The 17,951-nt window shown below is 42.3% G+C and overlaps 3 protein-coding genes across 6 annotated transcripts; 1 reads left to right on the plus strand and 2 right to left on the minus strand.

Moving 5' to 3' along the window:
• Nucleotides 1-70: 70 nt before the first annotated feature.
• LOC136478201 (uncharacterized) lies at nt 71-7,142 on the plus strand. Of its 3 annotated transcripts, none has more exons than XM_066476553.1 (17): nt 71-330; nt 430-526; nt 737-781; nt 906-1,073; nt 1,142-1,226; nt 1,408-1,514; nt 1,989-2,069; nt 2,319-2,371; nt 2,478-2,571; nt 2,932-3,075; nt 3,328-3,424; nt 3,661-3,880; nt 3,958-4,051; nt 4,148-5,188; nt 5,313-5,405; nt 5,480-5,763; nt 6,327-7,142. In XM_066476553.1, the coding sequence occupies exons 1-17, from the start codon at nt 218-220 to the stop codon at nt 6,451-6,453; spliced, it is 2,943 nt and encodes a 980-aa protein (XP_066332650.1). In that variant the 5' UTR covers nt 71-217; the 3' UTR covers nt 6,454-7,142. The 3 variants fall into 3 exon arrangements, with proteins under 3 accessions (XP_066332650.1, XP_066332651.1, XP_066332652.1); XM_066476554.1 differs by having other exon boundaries at nt 5,480-5,660; XM_066476555.1 differs by lacking the exon at nt 71-330 and having other exon boundaries at nt 435-526; nt 887-1,073.
• A 21-nt stretch (nt 7,143-7,163) lies between these two features.
• Nucleotides 7,164-10,278, minus strand: LOC136478204 (uncharacterized). 2 transcript variants are annotated; one of them, XM_066476559.1, is made up of 6 exons: nt 9,833-10,273; nt 8,944-9,034; nt 8,608-8,780; nt 8,260-8,287; nt 8,075-8,183; nt 7,164-7,399 (listed from the first exon to the last, which is right to left on the minus strand). In XM_066476559.1, exons 1-6 carry the CDS (start codon nt 10,106-10,108, stop codon nt 7,318-7,320), a joined length of 759 nt encoding a protein of 252 aa, XP_066332656.1. In that variant the 5' UTR covers nt 10,109-10,273; the 3' UTR covers nt 7,164-7,317. The 2 variants fall into 2 exon arrangements, with proteins under 2 accessions (XP_066332656.1, XP_066332657.1); XM_066476560.1 differs by lacking the exon at nt 8,260-8,287 and having other exon boundaries at nt 7,372-7,399; nt 9,833-10,278.
• Nucleotides 10,279-10,932: 654 nt separating this feature from the next.
• On the minus strand, nt 10,933-17,612 carry LOC136478205 (uncharacterized). Its single transcript, XM_066476561.1, has 8 exons — nt 17,276-17,612; nt 12,931-13,078; nt 12,699-12,849; nt 12,270-12,395; nt 12,120-12,200; nt 11,843-12,035; nt 11,465-11,747; nt 10,933-11,382 (listed from the first exon to the last, which is right to left on the minus strand). The coding sequence occupies exons 1-8, from the start codon at nt 17,519-17,521 to the stop codon at nt 11,141-11,143; spliced, it is 1,470 nt and encodes a 489-aa protein (XP_066332658.1). The 5' UTR covers nt 17,522-17,612; the 3' UTR covers nt 10,933-11,140.
• Nucleotides 17,613-17,951: the final 339 nt, after the last annotated feature.

Consider the following 17,951-nt stretch of genomic DNA (forward strand, 5'->3'; position numbering starts at 1 on the left):
AAAAGCAGCGGAAGCCGCTGCGGAGCCGGACGAGCGCTTTGTTATCCCGCCACGCTTCTGGCGGGCCCAGTGTAGTGGCCCTCTTTATCCTGGATGGGCTTCGTTTCGGCCCATTAAACTCTGGGCTGAGGAGTCAGTCGTCTCACTGGGACGGTTAGTTTAGTTTCCTCGTCGCGCTGGGCCGCCGGCTTCCGCCGTTCCGCGGCGGTGGGAAGCCATGGGCGCCGCCGTCGCAGGGTGGACCGTGGCGGCGGTGCTGCTTCAGGTCGCCGGCCTCTCCCTCTTCCTCTACGGGTTCTTCCCCGTGAAGCCCACGCTGCGTGGCTTCAGGTCCGCGCCTCTGTGCCTCTGCTTTGGTTCCTCTTGAGTCCTGACTGTCTCGCTATGCTGTGAAATTTACGGTGTTCGCTCTCGTCTGGTTGTGTGCAGTGGAGCCGAGAGCTACCAGGTGCCTTCGTGCGGCTCCGTTAGTGCTGGGGAGCAGGAGCCGACGCTTCCCCCGGATCAGCTCAGATCTCTGTACAGGGTAAGGCGTTGCTACTGTCTCCGTTCCTCGTGTAGGTCCTCCTCGTAATGTGTTGCATTGTTATGCTGCTAGAACGAAGCTTGGGAATGTTGAACTAGTGGATAACTGTGCTGTGGAGACTGGATACTATGCATTTTCCCCTGAAATTTGAAAATTCTGAACAGATCGCATTATCAGTTATGTTCACCCTTGCTATTTTCTGTACTCCAGGAACTCTCTGGGATCCCTCCTGTGTATGATCGCTTAGTGTTGATGGTATGTCCTGAATTGATATGGATGTTCATTTGGTTCAGCAGCATAGTTCAAATATGTTTTGGTGATATTTTGTCTTACCCCTTTTTTTAATTTTTGCCTTTTGAGTTTATGAATGTCAATTTAGGTAATCGATGGACTACCTGCTGAATTTGTACTTGGGAGAGGCAGGAAACCTCCAAGCAAAGAAATGATGGAGTCTATGCCATACACTCAGTCTTTGTTGGCTGGTTGCAAAGCAGCAGCTTACCATGCCAAGGCTGCACCTCCCACCGTCACAATGCCCCGGCTAAAAGTAAGACTTCTTTCTAGAGATACCCTTTTATTCAAGTGTTCCACAATACTAACTGTACTCTTTTTTAGGCTATGGTGTCTGGGGCAATTGGAGGTTTTCTAGACGTAGCATTTAATTTTAATACTCAAGCCTTCTTAGAGGACAATCTTCTTGGTTAGAACCTCTCTGTACCTCCCTACCTGTTTCACACTAATCATAACTTCTGTACACTAAACTGCCATTAGTATGTGTAGGTCCTTTTGTGTTTTGTATTCCCTATTGGTATCTGTTTCAATTGATGCGAAATTGCTTATATACTATATTTATCATACTTGACAAATGCACACCTATGCAGATCAGCTTCATATGATTGGTTTGAAGTTAGTGATGCTGGGAGATGAGACATGGATCAAATTGTTCCCAACACTATTCACTAGACAAGATGGAGTGAGCAGTTTTTATGTAAGTCTTTTTATCCCTGGCATGTTTTTCATACATGTAGTTGAAGGATAATATGATAATGTCTGTCACCTGAAACTCTAGCCTACCAGTTACTTTCGAGAGCACATTATTGCTTCCCTGTTTTATTTTGTAGGAATCTGCCAACATTACTGAAACCAATAGCCAAAAAGCCAGTAGACCAAACATGGACGCATATTTTAGAGTTTGCTTGTAATTGGCCTCTCCATATCATTTGTTCGGCATACTTTTATCCACTATAAAGCAAAACCTCATTATTCTCCTGATGATGATACAACATTCTTTAAGGAGAGCAAAAGCTACTTTGGGTTGTGCTTGCAGATATTTGCATATGCGGTACTTAAGCTTATGCCTTGAACTCTTGATGCTTGCCTAGTGATAATATTTTGGTTGTTCTTAGCAGCCTAGCATTTTTATCAATAAAATTTTGTTCAATTGTTTGTAACTATCTTTCAGGTGAAAGATACAGTTGAGGTTGATTTCAACGTTTCACGCCACTTAGAATTTGAGCTTGCTGCAACAGACTGGAGTGTCTTGGTATGCTTCGCTCTTACCTCAGTGCTTGTCTCATTTCTTATTCCTTGTGGACTGATAATGTTATGTCTAATTGCTTGAATTACAACTATACAGTGCAGGACTAGTGTTTGTTTTTTTTTTATAATAACTAACCCTCTTTACATATCATTCGTTGTCTAGTGCTTATCTACAAGGGTGTTTTGCAGTGTCTTTTTGAAGAGTAGTAAGCCATTCGTTCTTTTTTTGTTTGTTTCTTTTGGATAATTCCAGGTTCTTCACTATCTAGGCTTAGACCATGTTGGACATATAGGTGGCCGCCGGAGGTATGCATCTCATCATCTTTCAGGCTTTCATGCTTTTTTTTTTTGGGGTGGGGGGGTGGGGGGCGTTGACTGGTGATAATTTTGAGTTAAAACTTTTAAATGATAGTGTTTTGATGACCCAAAAGATGAAGGAGATGGATGATGTCGTTAGACGGGTGCATACTGCAAGCCTTCAGGATAATCTGGACAGAACACTTCTGGTCTGTGATTCTTTCTTGTTTTGACAAATAATCTTCTTTTTCCAAGTCATGTACATGCTATATGACAACTGACGACATGTTTCAACATCTGTGGGAGATTGCTTTAGGAGTCCACCAGCAAATGATGGATTTGTATTGTTAATTCATGTGTGCATGTTTGACAAAGTTTATCTCTCTGTCATTCTAATTTCTATTTATCTTTATTGAATTGCCACATGTAAAGTTTAGCAAGCCAAAATTTTATGTATTCTATCTTCTGGGTTGCATTATATATGCTTGGTTATATATATTATATTTTCCCCCAAAAAATGAACCCAAGAAAATTTCTGATGCTCATTTTGGTGTCTTCCATTGTTTCAGGTTGTGGTTAGCGATCATGGCATGACTGAAGGGGGTAATCATGGAGGATCTTCATATGAAGAAACTGATTCACTTGCGCTTTTTATAGGACACAGTGTTGAGAGCCCATATTGTTCGCCCTATGACCAGAAGGAAGCACTTCAAGTAAAGTCTAAACTTTATAAATGACATACATTTATGTTACTTATAGATGTTCTGTATAGTTCATCTTTGCATGTTTGTGTTGCTCCATTTTTTGCATATTCTTTGAGCCAAGAAAACATTGTTGCTGTATGACATTTTCCAATCACTAGGCTTTATGTTCTCCCCATTCAAGCTGAATAGATAATTACAGTACTCTTAAAGATAGTCCGAACTCCCAAGAGATCAAAATACAACTCTGACATCCTTTGTCAGGTGGATCTTGCCCCAACTCTTGCTCTTCTACTTGGTGTTCCAATTCCGAAGAATAATTTTGGTGTCGTGCTTCCAGAGCTTTTAAACTCGTTGACAGGTGATTTTATTTTTACCTTCCATTTTTGGTGCATTAAGGTTCATCATGAATGACAAGGAATAGACAATTTATGCTTGTGAGCTTGAAATTATTTCAATAAGTTATTTTCAGGGGTTGCCTAATCAGTTCAATCATATTCTTGGTCACATCATAATATTGAATTGTTTACAAATTATATTATTAAATACTCCTCTTAGCTTTGACTGTTCGGAGATTATGAGTGCATCTTGTTTCAGATGACCAGAAACTAAGGATGTTAGAGCTTAACTCATGGCAAATCTTAAGATTGCTGCAAGCACAAGTACCTGCCTTCTGCCTTAAAGATTGTATTAATTCGGAGGGCAGCATTGTACTTGACATCCTTCATGGATCTATTGAGAAAAAAATGTGCCATTTACTTTCTAAAGCCTTTTCTTCTCATCAATCCTCACGTCTTCATCGAGGTTCTGATTTCAAGTGAGCTTCTGCTGACAATCTCCTTAAACTGTTGTGAGTATCTTTGTTCATCATTGCTTATAAAGAACTTGTTTCAGGTCTGTTAAATCTGGGTACTATGGGACTGCTGCAGATAACTACTATGGCTTCTTAAGATATGCGAGTGAGTGGTTGTCTCACAGAGCAACCGATGTAATTTTACTATCTTTGCAGATTTGTACCTTAGTTTCAAGTAGCTTTCTGCTAGGTTTGCCTTTCTTAAGAATGACTTGTTTTCTTTTATTACAGAAACCATTCTATTTACTTGTCTCTGCAATCCTGCTGATGACGGTGTCATGCCTTTTCCTCATGAGCACTGTGTCTTGCCTATTTAAGGCACGGTCTCTGAGTCAAGTTGATCACCATTCAGGGTCATATTTGGATCAACGCTGGCACCTTGATGAGGTTCTTGTTCTTGCTGGGATGTTTCTCTATGTCATCAGTCTTGGTTCAAGTTCTTTTGTGGAAGAAGAGCAGTATACATGGCACTTTCTCACTTCTACTCTGTATTTAATATTTCTGACCAAGGCAGTCCAGTCAATGCTAAAAGGATCAAATCCAACACTTGGTCATAAAGCAGAAGAAAAGAGCTTTGACAAAAGTAACTTTTCCTATGCTACAAGCTTTGAATTAACCCCGGGCAAGAGAAATGTTTACAAGTTATGTACTATCCTTATTGTTCTTGTTGCTGGGAGAGTTATAAGAGCTTGGCATCAAGGTGGAATCAACTGGGTTCACTTTCCTGATATTTCAAAGTTACTGGCGCAAGCTGACTCTTCTGTTGTAAAGTCTCTTCAGATTATCTCAGTTCTTGCAGTTGTGGTATTGTTTTCAGTTTCACTCACTTTACTCAGAGCAAGACCAAAGTTTGTTATAGGAGTATGGTTGACCCACATTTCTTGTGGATTTTTGGTTCTGCTGCATATCTGGGCAAATCAGATCAGTACTTCATTACCAATTAACCATAGCACAGCATCGATAGCTCGACAGTTTTATGTCATTGCTAGTGTTTCAATATCTGTCACTGTTCTTGCTTCACCTTGGGTATTTCCAATGTTTTCCACGGAAGCAGAATCAGCATCCTCTGGTTCTAGTCCTGTAAAGGCTATACATGGCATCAGAAATTCACTTTTTCTGACTGGAATAACATACACAGCGTTCTGGGGCCTTCTGCAGTTGCTTCTTCAACAACCAATCAATGCAATTCCTCTTTTCCTCATTTTCTTGCAAACAGTCTCGAGTGTAGTTCATTTTTCTCTGGATAAAACATTACATAAACAATGGGTACAGGTAAGTCTCTTGCATATTCTTGGTAATCTTTGCTCGCTCAGCACGATGTTTTCATTTTTGAAACTCATGGCATCAGGGAAATAGTTGTTTTTTATTGAGTTACCGTTGGCAATAAACCGTGTAGGTTGTGGCAATACATTTCTTGGGAATGGCTGGTCACTTTGGTCTTGGGAATACAAATAGCCTTGCCAGCATTGATGTTGCTGGAGCTTTCATTGTAAGTTTTGACCAAGAATGCCTCAAGACCCCTTTTCTCCATTTCCTTCTGACCTGACTGATGAATTTTGACAGGGCATTTCAAGTTACTCCACAGTTCTTTCTGGTATACTGATGTTTATGATAACATATGCATCACCTCTGATGTTATACCTTGGGTTGGTCCTTCATGTATCGGTGAAAGACATTGATGATATCTCTGCTCTACAGCAGTTGAAATGGAGCTATATTCTAGACAAAATGGTCACATTGCCATGTTTGTTTCCTTTGCTCATTAATTCTCTTGCATTGACTTCATACACCATTGTTTTGCTACTCATGAGGAATCACTTATTTGTTTGGAGCGTATTTTCACCAAAGTAAGTACCGAATAAATGTCTTACAAATAAACGCCTGCTCACTTATCCATTTTACATAGAGTATTCTGTATCAAAAAGGTTGTCATTCTAGCTTTGTCATAAGTCAAACATGTTGACCACCAATTCCTAGAAATCCATATAGTTTTACATTATAAGATTTATGTTTTTAAGTTTACCATAGAATACTTTCATAATATGTTAATATAGAATTCACATGTTGTTAAACTATATGAATTTCGAGGAGGATAGTCAAAAATAGAAATACTTGACTTGGGACAAAGCTAGAATCACATCCTTTTTGAAATGGAGGGTACAATGTCTTGTATATTATAAATGTATACGTTATGGTTTCTCTGTAAGCATCATATGCTGAAAGATAAATTTTGATGTGAAAATGTCAATCGTAGTTCTTGATTCCCCTGTCCTCTTCGAAAGGACATAAACAGTAGAAGTGACCCATGATAGATTTTTCTACAGGATCGAATATGCATATTCTATCTTATATGCTATATACATACAATTTCACTGTTAGCTGACCCACCCAAATTCCTAAATGCCAACAGGTACCTCTATGTCTGCGCAGCAACAGTGTGCACATATGTCGGAGTATTCATCATAGCTATGACTGCAGTCTATAATTGCGCTGTTTTTAAGTTCCGGGCACGAAGCTACAGGGATAAATCCCTATAATCAGATTAATGATTAGTTCTGATTTAGTATACATTTGTAAAAACTCGAAAGGGGAGTATCTTGGCCTCATTGTACAACATTGTACTCCCATGTTTCCAGATCATGCAATCCCTGCAAGGGCCTACACACATTTCTCGTTCTCGTTACTAATTGTTTTTCCCCCTTTTGGGATTAGATTTGTTCTGGACACATGCCGTATCCACCTTCAGTATGAACAGGAGCACGGAGTACATTGTGGACTGAGTCGTACTGTTTCGATTGAGAGATCCATGTTAAGCCATTTTCGTATGTGGGTCTGGGCATTAAACCCTTTAAATCCTTATGGCATGTATCATCTGAACAATTCTATGAATTTCTGATAGCAAATATTGCACATTTTCACAGCTACAAAGTGTAGGGTGTGACCTGAAAAGGGGTGAAACAAATGCGAGCGAATTTATTCAAATGAATCGAAATGTTTACAATCACACTGATACACCAATGTTGAGCGGGATGGCTTATACCCCTGGGCTTATGTACAGTAGTTGTTGAATGTCGGATACAAATGGTACTGGTAAATAGATAGTGGTGCGTCCATTCAATCTTTAGTACTGCTGACCAGACCCATATTGTTCATCACCAGTAACTGATGTGGTTTAGCGCTTTGAGCAGATATCTTGACACATGATGTCACTATTTAAATCAATCAACGAACTTGCAGGCTATTTACATCATAATCTAAGCACGGCACTAAGTTTGGCAACTTTTTTTTTTTTTTTGGTTTCCCTTTGATTGATCTTTGGAAAGGGACAGGGAGGCCTTTAGCATCACCACAGGCCACAGGCCACAATGTTTGCATATTTGCACCGTCCAGCCATGGACTAATCACAGAAACTTGGATATTACACGACAGGATGTCCAAAAGGCTGCAGTTGCTGCTTGTACAATCGCAGGATTCTGGTAGATACTGTACAAGGACAACAGAGAATTAGTACGCGCAAGTTAAACGGCTACAGCAATACCATGCAGGTTCATTGGAAACTTATCAGTACATGACTATATCTCCCTAGACGATGATACAATCATTTAAGTGCTTACAAAGAAATGTGGGGAAGATGCTCCCGATGTAAATACTGTTACAAATACCCACATCCTGGATAAGCGGAGGTATTAAAATACAATTCTATAATCAAGCTGCTGCTAGCAATCTAAGTTGTTGGAATCTGATCACCAATTCAGAAACTAAAACAGTCATATCAGAGTGATAATGCCCAGCTGCCCTGATGTCTCTCTCTCATTGGGAAGAAAGGCTATTCCAACTGAAGGGTCCTAGTGTATCGCCCATTCAAGTATAGTGCCAAGCAGGAAGCAGCCTAATGAGCAGTGAAGCTTGCTCATACTATAAGGAATTGAGTTTAAGATATCTATAACCTAGTCTGAAGATGCTATTTTGCATAGCTACATTGAAATGCTCGTGGAGTTCTGTCAAAATGCTTCTGATATTCTACAGAAATAAAAGATAAGGCAATGGCCAGAGGAATTCAACATTCCTTGATGTGATCTATGGATTACTTTAAAGGATTGTCACAGGAGTTGTATCCATAATTACTAACAGTATTACTTATTAGCAAAGGTAGCTTACCCAATAGCCGTCGCGCTCCATGATGCTATATTGTAAACAACTTTCGTTCCATCCCATGCCTTCTGCAGCTTGTTTTTCCTCTTTTTAGCCGAAAATGTCTTGCTAAGAGCTGACAAAATTTAAAATGGGGGGTCTTAATATAGGATTTCATATAATAAGTAATAACCAAACTCATCAATGTTAACCTTGTTGAAGTTGGTTGGGTGTCAGGTCCTGCATAATATGAATTTTTGTGCCATCAATACTATGAAGATTCCCAAACATTAACAGGTGATATAAAACCCTTTTCAGTGATGATAATCTAACAGTCAATGCATGAAAACGAGAAAAATAGAGACATCCCTTCCCAAATCAATATGACAGCAGAACAGATGAACTACATAAGACTAGCAGGGAGAAATCAGAGAATAGAGATTATGTTGGCTTCAGAACTATCGGCAGTCATACAATTCATCTTCTACAATAAGAATATATAGACAAACAAAATGTACTTATGTACTTGAGCACATAGAAAGAAACTGCGCTTTATATACCTTAGTTTGTTTCAGTGACAGCAAGTATGCAGCCATGAAGCATGCAATACCATCAACTATGTCCTCTTGCTTAACAAGAACATATCCATCCTCTGAATCATCACTAACATTCATACTCTTATCATCCCATATATCTGCCGCACTTATAATATCCCATGATACCGTTTCATCCACTGTTACAAGAGTCATTGTAGAACTGTTCAGTTGTCTCAATTGAATGGTGTATACAAATGGGGTTTCTAAATTGTGGACAAGAAAGTGCATGCAGTCATTATGAAAAACAATTACTGTTAAATTCTGAATCCAGCAAAGGGTAATTATGCACAGCAAATGCACCTGCACCGTGTTGATATACTGACTTCTGAAGGGTATCTAGCTTCTCGAGAAATTCAGGCGATTGAACCCTTGATTTCAGAAGATCACACAGCTGCAAGTTAATGAAGATGTAGAGACCTTAGGGAGGCTTGAAAACAGAAAGGAAAAAGCACAATGAAAGCCTGATCTAATTTATGCTACCATCAATAGGTAACATGCATGACTGCCATAGTGCCATAAAGCTGTTAGACCACAGTTGTAGTGCCAGAAAACAGTTTGGCTCAAACTGATGACCAGGAAAACAGAATTTATAGTTGGTATAAGATTCACACCATGAATAGCCTGGACCCATGTTGCACAAGGAATTCAGTGTAAGATGTCAACTATTCCAAAGTCTATGAATCATCTGCTATTTATTTATTTATTTGCTAAATACATAGTAACGTGAAAAAATGTGGAATTACAAATCACTTACCAAAATACATACCAACTACCAAATTCATGACCTCATCTGCTATGCAATCTCGTTTTAACCTCCCCACTCTATGAAACATTTCACTGGACTATGCAATCTCATATAGCAACTGCTTCGCTTCCAAGTTTTGACCTTAAGAACCTATTACTATATCTGACAAACTGTCATGACTAAGTCATCTGCTGACCCAGCACGTAATACCACAGAAACAGTAAGGCAATAATTGAGCCGCAGTCACTCAAATTTGTAGCAATTTCGTGTAAATCTGGCCTAGTCCTGGCACGCAGCAACCTCCGATCCAGTTAAACCGCTTAAGCTACTATCGCCCACATCTCAGAAAACGCCTAACTGCCGCAAAGTACCCCAATCAATCGAGCCACCAGCACCAATACCCGAACCCAAATTGCTATGCAAAGCGAGATCTCGTCTCCTCACCTCGTCCGCCTCGTAGTCGGTCTCCGAGGGCGGTGGCGGCGGCGCCCCCTCGTCCCCGCCGCCCTCCTCCTCCACCTCAACCTCCTTGAAGCTTGCCCCCTCCGCAGGATCCCCCAGATCGGCCTCGTGCATCATCTCGAGCGCGCGCTGGCACTGCTCCAGCACCGACTCCAGCGTCCTCCGCCGCAGCTTCAGCTCCTCCGGCAGCCTCCGCCTCGCCGCAGCCTCCGCCTCCGCCGGAGGAGGAGCATGCGCGGACGAGGAGGCCGGCTCCATCGAAGCCAAACCCTAGTCGCGCGGCGACCGGTGGCTTGTCTCGCTTCGCAACGCCCGACCCCAACGGCGAAGAGGGGAGAGAGTAGAGGGAGACGTGCGCGTGGCTGTGTCCGTGGCGGACTTGTTCCGTCCGCGCGTGTTGTTTTTGGTGGCGGCTTGCTGGCGATAGGGATAACCCACGGCCGGTACAGTGTCGTTACAAAGCTAGTTCGCGGCGGTGGGCTGCTGCTGCCTGGTGTTGCCCGCACGCTGCGCTCAACTTTCCTTGGACGATGCGTGCTACTGAGTAGTGGGGACAAGGACGGGGGCCCCATGTGTCATGGACTCGTTAAGGCTACGAGTTTGCTGTGTCATCGTAGGTGGAAAAACTTACTTGGAGTGAAATTATTACTACTGGCAAATGATTGGATAGTTTTAGACTTCAGTAATGAGTGTGAGAGGGACGCTAATGGTAACCATCATTGGAGAGGACCCATATTCTTTTTTTAAGATGGTGAATTGCTTTAAATACGAATAATTTTCTATGCCAAATATGCTAATATATTGTCAAGGACATCTGATTGAGACCACTTCCTTCGTTCACAAAGAAAGACCTTATAACACTGTTTATCACTGTCAAGAGGACCTCTGAGAGAAGTCATTTTGTAGGACAGAGGAAGTATGCTTAAGCGACCAAAAGTTTTATTAGTGCCAACTGCCAATGCCGAAGTCACTGCCCTGCCCACTCAGTCACACAGCAACAGGAGAAATTCGCATCAGAACTGGTGGTTGACTCTAGGCGCTATAGGAACAGATTTTCAGATGCTTGAGAAACTTAGAGCAGATTTTGAAATAAACCACCTTATGTGAAAACCTTTTCGCCAAGATACATTACACAAAAACATATTCTACATCAGATTCTTCTACCGATGATATAATGACTAGGAAGTTACACTCCCCCTATAATCAAACAGAAATTACATCTTTGTTCTATAAGGAAAAACGAGTACAGGTGCAAGAGGTATGTACAAGGTAGGGGGGTGGATGTCTAGGTCAATTTGACCAGACATGCACCAGGCCTTTGCTGTTTCCAGTGTAGATTTCATTGCGGTCCTCATCGTAGAAGAGAGCAGTGATGTCCTCAAGAGCTTCCGGGACAGTGCTGCGGATGGTAGATCTGCTGTTGTCGCCTCTCTTTCGAGGAGCAATTGTGAGAGTAGGGTCACTGGGGGAGATCTTGGCTACGCACTTTCCAGTAAAGATGTTGCTCATGTTAATTGATCCCATGGACGAAACTGAAAAATTCAGCAGGCTTATTTTGATGACTAGAGGAAGTACAATCAAGAAATCACAATTTAGAGTGGAATTTAACTATACCTTCTCCAGCTTCACTGTCAGCACAATCTGTGCTCTGCTTTGAAACTTTGCAATATGAGATAATCAAGTCCTGGTCAGCAGTGATGTATATATTGTTTGTATTGCAGTTAGGATGCCACAACTCATGGTCCTCAAATGATGTAACTAGCTCTCCACGAAAATTCCAGGCTGCAACTGTCCTATTGCAGAATGTCAGGAATAGATTGTTTTCGTAGAGAAAGATGAATGCTGAGGGAGTCATGAACTCGGTTTTGTTGACTTCAATTAGATCGGAGTGCCTAACCTGGACAGGAACTCGAGTCAGTTCGAAAATGAAATGTAAATTGCTGCTCCCACAATGAAAGAAAGAATTAACAAGAAAAACTAATGGTGGCCTACATCGATAATCTGGAGATCTTCCTTGTCTTGCTTCACGAGAAGCTTTTCATTGAACTGCTCGATGAAATCAACCTTTCTATTTCGATGCAGCAGCTGATTGAAGGTTTTCAGTGGAGTTCCATCCTCAATTGACAATATAGTCAGTGGAACATGACAGTTTGTCTTCTGATAAATCACGAGCATGATTCCAGGACTGATGGAAAAGAATATGGGTAAGAATCGTGATATGAACTACCTAAATCAAAAATGGATTTATCAGTGATCAGTGACAGCAAACCTTATCTTTATCTCCTGGATATTCTTGTCGCATATGGAATACAGAAAGTTGTAGTTCTTTAGATCAAAAACTTTGTAAGTACTGCAAAGAAGAAGCAATTAAACAATGCACATGCTTGCTGTCATACTGTTGAGCAAAAATGTCACTTACCTATCCTGGGCCGAAAAGGTCAATACTTTGCCATTAACATCATCAAACTCAACAAAGCCAGGATATTTTAGTGATTCAGTTTCAAATAAAGGAAATCCATCATTCAGTTGACCTCTTCTGATGTACCTAAAAAATTTGCAACCAGAGAAGACAAATTAGTTTAAATGAATTAAAGGAACTGCTGATTTAAAAATTACTACCGATCAGATCATGTCTTACAAAAAAAAGTAGCAACTAACTAAAAAATTATACCAGCATACAAATACATGATGCCCCTACTGATATTTTTTTAGAACACATCAATTATGAATAAAAGCATATAAATACTAGCGCAGATAATTTTGCAAACACCGGAAGATCAACAGGTTAGCAATAATAAATTCAAAATACTTTTGAGTACTTCAAGAAGAAATGGATGAGGTATCTTACTCTATAGGTGTTGTTCTGCACTTCAATGAACTGAAACGGTCTGATTCATAAACTGAAACGGTGATAAGCGACTCGTTGTTCTTGTTGTAAAACAAGCTCCTAATAACTTCATCAGGACTTATATTCAAGTAGCATATGCGTTTGTTTGTTGCTGTCAACACAATAAGAAGGTTTATCAGGAACATAAACAGAGGGGAATCATTAGAGAAATTCCGCAAAGCATGAGACTTACTTCGATTAAATGCAGCGCATAGACCTGATTGTGCAAGTGCAAATATAACATCCTTTGCTGCAACAATTTCAATAATTTTTGTTCTGGTCCACAAAAATGGCAACTGGACAAGAAAATGGACCTCATCATCATAGGTGTCATATTCTTCCTGCACAGTCAATTTCAATCAAACGTGTAAATTATAGAATATCTAAACCATACATTGCAACACAGCAGATAGTACACAATGAAGTCCTTTTCATTTACACATCGCCACAGTCACAAAAGTTCCCGGTACGGAGGTACGAGGAACGTGGTACGTGGGATGTGGATCGACGATTTTAAGTTCCCAGTTCGTAAGGGGGTATACCTCTTCGGGACGTATGGATCGAAACATGGGACGTGATCCAGTATTTTCCGGTACGATCGCATGGGACGATCCTCATTCATACGTCAATCATAGTTCTAATAGTGAATCGTAGTTATAATAATTACGCCGTTTTTTGCATACACATGCTTACTTATAAATATAAAATAAAATGAACTAAAAAAATCAATTGATGTGGCCAAACTTCTGAAGTGGCCCATACAGCCCATTTGCCTTGCCCTAGCTAACGTACGCACACCGCGCTGCCTGCAGTCCCGCACACCTAGCAACCGCAGGAATCGCGCCAACGCCACCGCACGCCTAGCAGCATCTGCAAGAATCGCTCCGCCGCCGGCTGCCAAGCGCTTTGCAGGAATCGCGTCGTCCCGCTGGCCTAGCGCTCTGCCTGTGATGCACGTGAGGTGTCCCAGGGACCATCGGGATGACGTCCCGAGCACCGTTCGAGGCTGAGGCGTCGTCCCGTCTTGCCTACCACACCGACCCCGACCCCGGGTCGCGGATCGCGGCTACATACCGCGTTCCCTGTGACTCTGCATATCGCAATAGTTTTAACATTGGCTTGTGCACATGTACTCCCCACTTGAAATTTCCGTACTATAGATTCCGCCATTTTGGATGACAAATATAAGAACATTCATATATGAAAAGATTTTAAGATTCCAAACTGGAAATTGTGTTTCTTCTCGGTACCTTCTATCAAGAGTAGCAAACAATATTAACTCAAATTTGAAACAAACGAGGGAAAAAGCAACGCTTCTAAGTTCTAAGTCAGCACACTACACTCAGTTTCTTCTCTGTGCCCCTCCAACTCAGTCAACCACGCCATTTGGACAGTAAACAAAATACATGTCGTACAAGAATTTAATACTCTGGTATGGTAACCACAGAGCTGGTGGTGGCTGACTTCCGCTTTCTGGTGCAAGGTCGTGGGAACAAACAAGCTAGGGTTGCTAGAACGAAGTGGTGGAAATTAGAAGGGGAGGCATCAAAGGTCTTTAAGAAAAAGGTCATTGAAGAGAGCCCTTGGAATGATGAAGGCGATGCAAACAGCATGTGGGAGAAGATGGCAACATGCGTTCGGAAGGTTGCTACAGAGGTGCTTGGAGTGACCAAAGGGAGCGGATGCGACTCGAAAGACACTTGGTGGTGAAATGAAGATGTGCAAACGGCTATTAAGGAAAAGGAGGGTTATAAGCGCTTGTATCATGACAGGTGTGCAAACAACATAGAGAAGAACAAGATGGCAAAGAAGACTGCAAAACGAGCGGTGAGTGAGGCAAAGGGGCGGGCCTATGAGGACCTTTACCAACGTTTGAGTACGAAGGAATGAGAGAAGGACATTTATAGGATGGCTAGGGCTCGCGATAGGAAGACAAGGGACTTCAACCAAGTCAAGTGCATAAAGGATGAGAGGGAGCAGCTCTTGGTGAAGGAGGATGAGATCAGACATAGATGGCAAGAGTATTTTGATAAATTGTTCAATGGTGAGAACGAGAACACCACCGTTCAGCTGGACTACTCATTTGATGACACTATCAGGCGCTTTGTGCGGAGGGATTCAAGAATCGGAGGTCAGAGAAGCCTTAAAAAGGATGAAAGGGGGCAAAACGATGGGCCCTGATAGTATCCCAATCAAAGTGTGGAGATGTCTCTGGGATATAGCTATAGTATGGCTAATCAAGATGTTCAACAATATCTTTCGATCGAACAAGATGCCTGAGGAGTGGAGAAAAAGCATATTGATACCAATCTACAAGAACAAGGGAGATATCCAAAGTTGTACTAATTATCAGGGAATTAAGTTGATGAGCCACACTATGAAGTTATGGGAGAGAGTCATCGAGCAGCGCCTGTGAGGAACGACGCAGATATCAACAAACCAATTTGGTTTCATGCCCGAAAGGTCAACCACAGAAGCATTCTTAATAAGACAGGTTATGGAGCGGTTTAGAGAGCAGAAGAAGGACCTCCACTTGGTTTTCATTGACTTCGAGAAGGCTTATGACAAGATACCAAGAAATGTTTGTGGTGGTCTTTGGACAAACATAAAGTCCCATCAAAGTACGTGACCCTCATCAAGGACATGTACAACAATGTTGTGACTAGTGTTCGAACAAACGATGGTAACACAGATTACTTCCCGATTAAAATTGGACTTCATCAAAGGTCAGCCTTAAGCCCGTATCTCTTTGCCTTGGTAATGGATGAGGTTAGCAGGAACATACAAAGGGAGATCTCTTGGTGTATGTTGTTCGCTGATGATGTAGTGTTAGTGGACGGAAGCCAGGCTGGAGTAAATAGGAAAATAGAGTTATGGCGGCAGACCCTTGAGTCTAACGGTTTTAGATTGAGCAGAACTAAAACCAAATACATGAGATGCGACTTTGGCGGAGTTGTACAAGAGGAGGGAGATGTGAGTTTGGAAGGTCAAGTAGTGCCTAAGAAGGATACCTTTCGGTATCTGGGATCGATGCTACAGAGGGATGGAGATATTGATGTGGACGTTAGCCATAGAATCAAAGCACGGTGGATCAAGTGGCGACAAGCTTCTGGCATTCTATGTGACAAGAGGGTACCACAAAAGCTAAAAGACAAGTTCTATAGAACGGCAATTAGACCGGCCATGTTGTATGGAGCAGAATGTTGACCTACAAAGATTCGACGTGTTCAACAACTGAGTGTTGCAGAAATGCGTATGCTGCGATGGATTTGCGATCACACAAGAATGGACCGAGTTCGGAACGATGATATACGTGATCGCTTAGAGGTAGCACCAATTGAAGAAAAGCTTGTCCAACATCGGTTGAGGTGGTTTGACCATGTCCAAAGGAGACCTCCAAAGGCACCAAAGCATTGTGGAGTCCTAAGCCAAGCTAATAATATGAGGAGAGGTAGAGAAAGACCGAAATTGACATAGGGGGAGACAATAAAAAGATATTTGAAAGCTTGGGATATACCTAAAGATCTATGTTTGAATAATAGTACTTGGAAAGCAGCTATTGAAGTGCCTGAACCGTGACTTGGGACTCTTGGTGGGTTTCAACTCTAGGCCACCCCAACTTGCTTGGGACTGAAAGGCTATGTTGTTATTGTTGTTGTTGTTGGTATGGTAACCACAGAAATGAAATGCAACATATGTTAGAATTACTATTGCCCACATGTTGGTGTTGGTAAGCTCATGCTCACAAATGTGGTACAGTGGTAGTTTGGTTATTGCAAAATCCTTTAAACGATATAAAAATCTCAATATTACCAACAATGGACTGACTTGGTTTTCTGTGAAAAGAAAAATCCACCAAGACCAGGATGAAAGCCCACAAGTTGCAGTTTAACTGACATTTAATAGCCTTCCAGATTCCTCACAAACAGTCTTCATACATTGTGTGGATAAATGTACACAAAGTTAGGAGTGTTTGAATGTTCCGAAACTGAGAAAACAGGAAAAGAGGAAAAAAAAAATGAGCAATGTAGATTTCAAAATTCTAAGGTATGTTCATTTTCAGCGGATTTTGCCTTGCAAACTGACGATAGCATGTAATGGCAGATTGTCTATTGAATTTGTGGATCTTGATGCCAGGCATGTTGTGCAGAATCCATGTAAAAAACACTCACAAGCCTACATAGTATCAAGCTACAGGCTGACTTCAGTCAAAAACATGCAGTCCGAACAGGGTAGGACATTAGGAATCAATATTCCACACAGTTGGTACTCCCAGATCTAGCCAGACCCAGAGCTTGTACCCACACCCTGTCACAAGCAACCCCAGTTCACCGAAGTATCAGTTATTTATTTTATAAACGTTATGCTAACATCTACACAAGTACCGCCATTTCATAACAAGGACCAAATCGACCAGGACATTCCTAACAGCCTATATAAGGGTTACCGAACTATCAGTTATTCCTGTCTCAGCCGGCATCGCCACTAGATTCTCGGACAGCCAACTACAGCTACAAGGGGGCGCGCGGAGGACAGACCTGGAGCTGGAAGTTGCGGAATTTCTCGGGGCACGAGAATGCGGAGGAAGAGGGCGCCGCGGGCCGCGGCGGGCGTCGGTGGCCGCCGCCGATCTCGCGGCGCGCGACCTTGTGGACGGAGTCCGAGGGGTCGCGGCGCGGCGGCTTGCGGCAGGTGGAGCGCAGGCCGGCGGAGAGCCACGCGCGGCGCCGCGCGGCGGTGATGCGGAGGCGCACGCGCAGGCCGGGCTTGTGGTGGTGTTCCATGGCCTCGCCCTGGCTCTCGCCGGGCGAGGTGGGAGCCGGTGGCGGCGAGCGGGCGGGAGGGAGGGGAGGATTCGGGGGCTAGGGCTTTGGGAGCGGAAGCGCCATGGGAGGTGTGGGGAGCACGGAGCAGAAGTGTGTTGAGGACGGTGGGGGGGATGGGGGTTACGGACGGCGAGGACAGAAAACGACAGGGTCAGTGTCCACAGCTGTGCATACAGTGTACGACATGCCTCATTTCATTTGGCAGAATCCGGTCAAATGTCTTCGAGTCTGCTATGCTAACTTTTTACTGACTTTGATTTGAAATTATTTTGACTACTATTTTCAACAAACATTTAGGGCTGTAGTGTACAGTTGTAAAGTGCACGAAAATGGTTAAAAAAACCTGCATATGTGATATCTATAAATAGATAATTTATAGTCTATTGGC

Source organism: Miscanthus floridulus, chromosome 8 (assembly GCF_019320115.1).
Source record: "Miscanthus floridulus cultivar M001 chromosome 8, ASM1932011v1, whole genome shotgun sequence".
NCBI classification, from domain to species: domain Eukaryota; kingdom Viridiplantae; phylum Streptophyta; class Magnoliopsida; order Poales; family Poaceae; genus Miscanthus; species Miscanthus floridulus.

Coding starts and splice junctions, on each gene's coding strand:
- LOC136478201 (XM_066476553.1), top strand. CDS start 218: ATGGGCGCCGCCGTCGCAGGGTGGACCGTGGCGGCGGTGCTGCTTCAG. Junction 1,227..1,407: donor CTTAGAGGACAATCTTCTTG/GTTAGAACCTCT, acceptor ACACCTATGCAG/ATCAGCTTCATATGATTGGT. Junction 3,425..3,660: donor GCTTTTAAACTCGTTGACAG/GTGATTTTATTT, acceptor ATCTTGTTTCAG/ATGACCAGAAACTAAGGATG.
- LOC136478204 (XM_066476559.1), bottom strand. CDS start 10,108: ATGGAGCCGGCCTCCTCGTCCGCGCATGCTCCTCCTCCGGCGGAGGCG. Junction 9,035..9,832: donor CCGACTACGAGGCGGACGAG/GTGAGGAGACGA, acceptor ATTAACTTGCAG/CTGTGTGATCTTCTGAAATC. Junction 8,184..8,259: donor ACCCAACCAACTTCAACAAG/GTTAACATTGAT, acceptor AAATTTTGTCAG/CTCTTAGCAAGACATTTTCG.
- LOC136478205 (XM_066476561.1), bottom strand. CDS start 17,521: ATGGAACACCACCACAAGCCCGGCCTGCGCGTGCGCCTCCGCATCACC. Junction 12,201..12,269: donor ACCTTTTCGGCCCAGGATAG/GTAAGTGACATT, acceptor TCTTCTTTGCAG/TACTTACAAAGTTTTTGATC. Junction 11,748..11,842: donor AAGATCTCCAGATTATCGAT/GTAGGCCACCAT, acceptor GTTCCTGTCCAG/GTTAGGCACTCCGATCTAAT.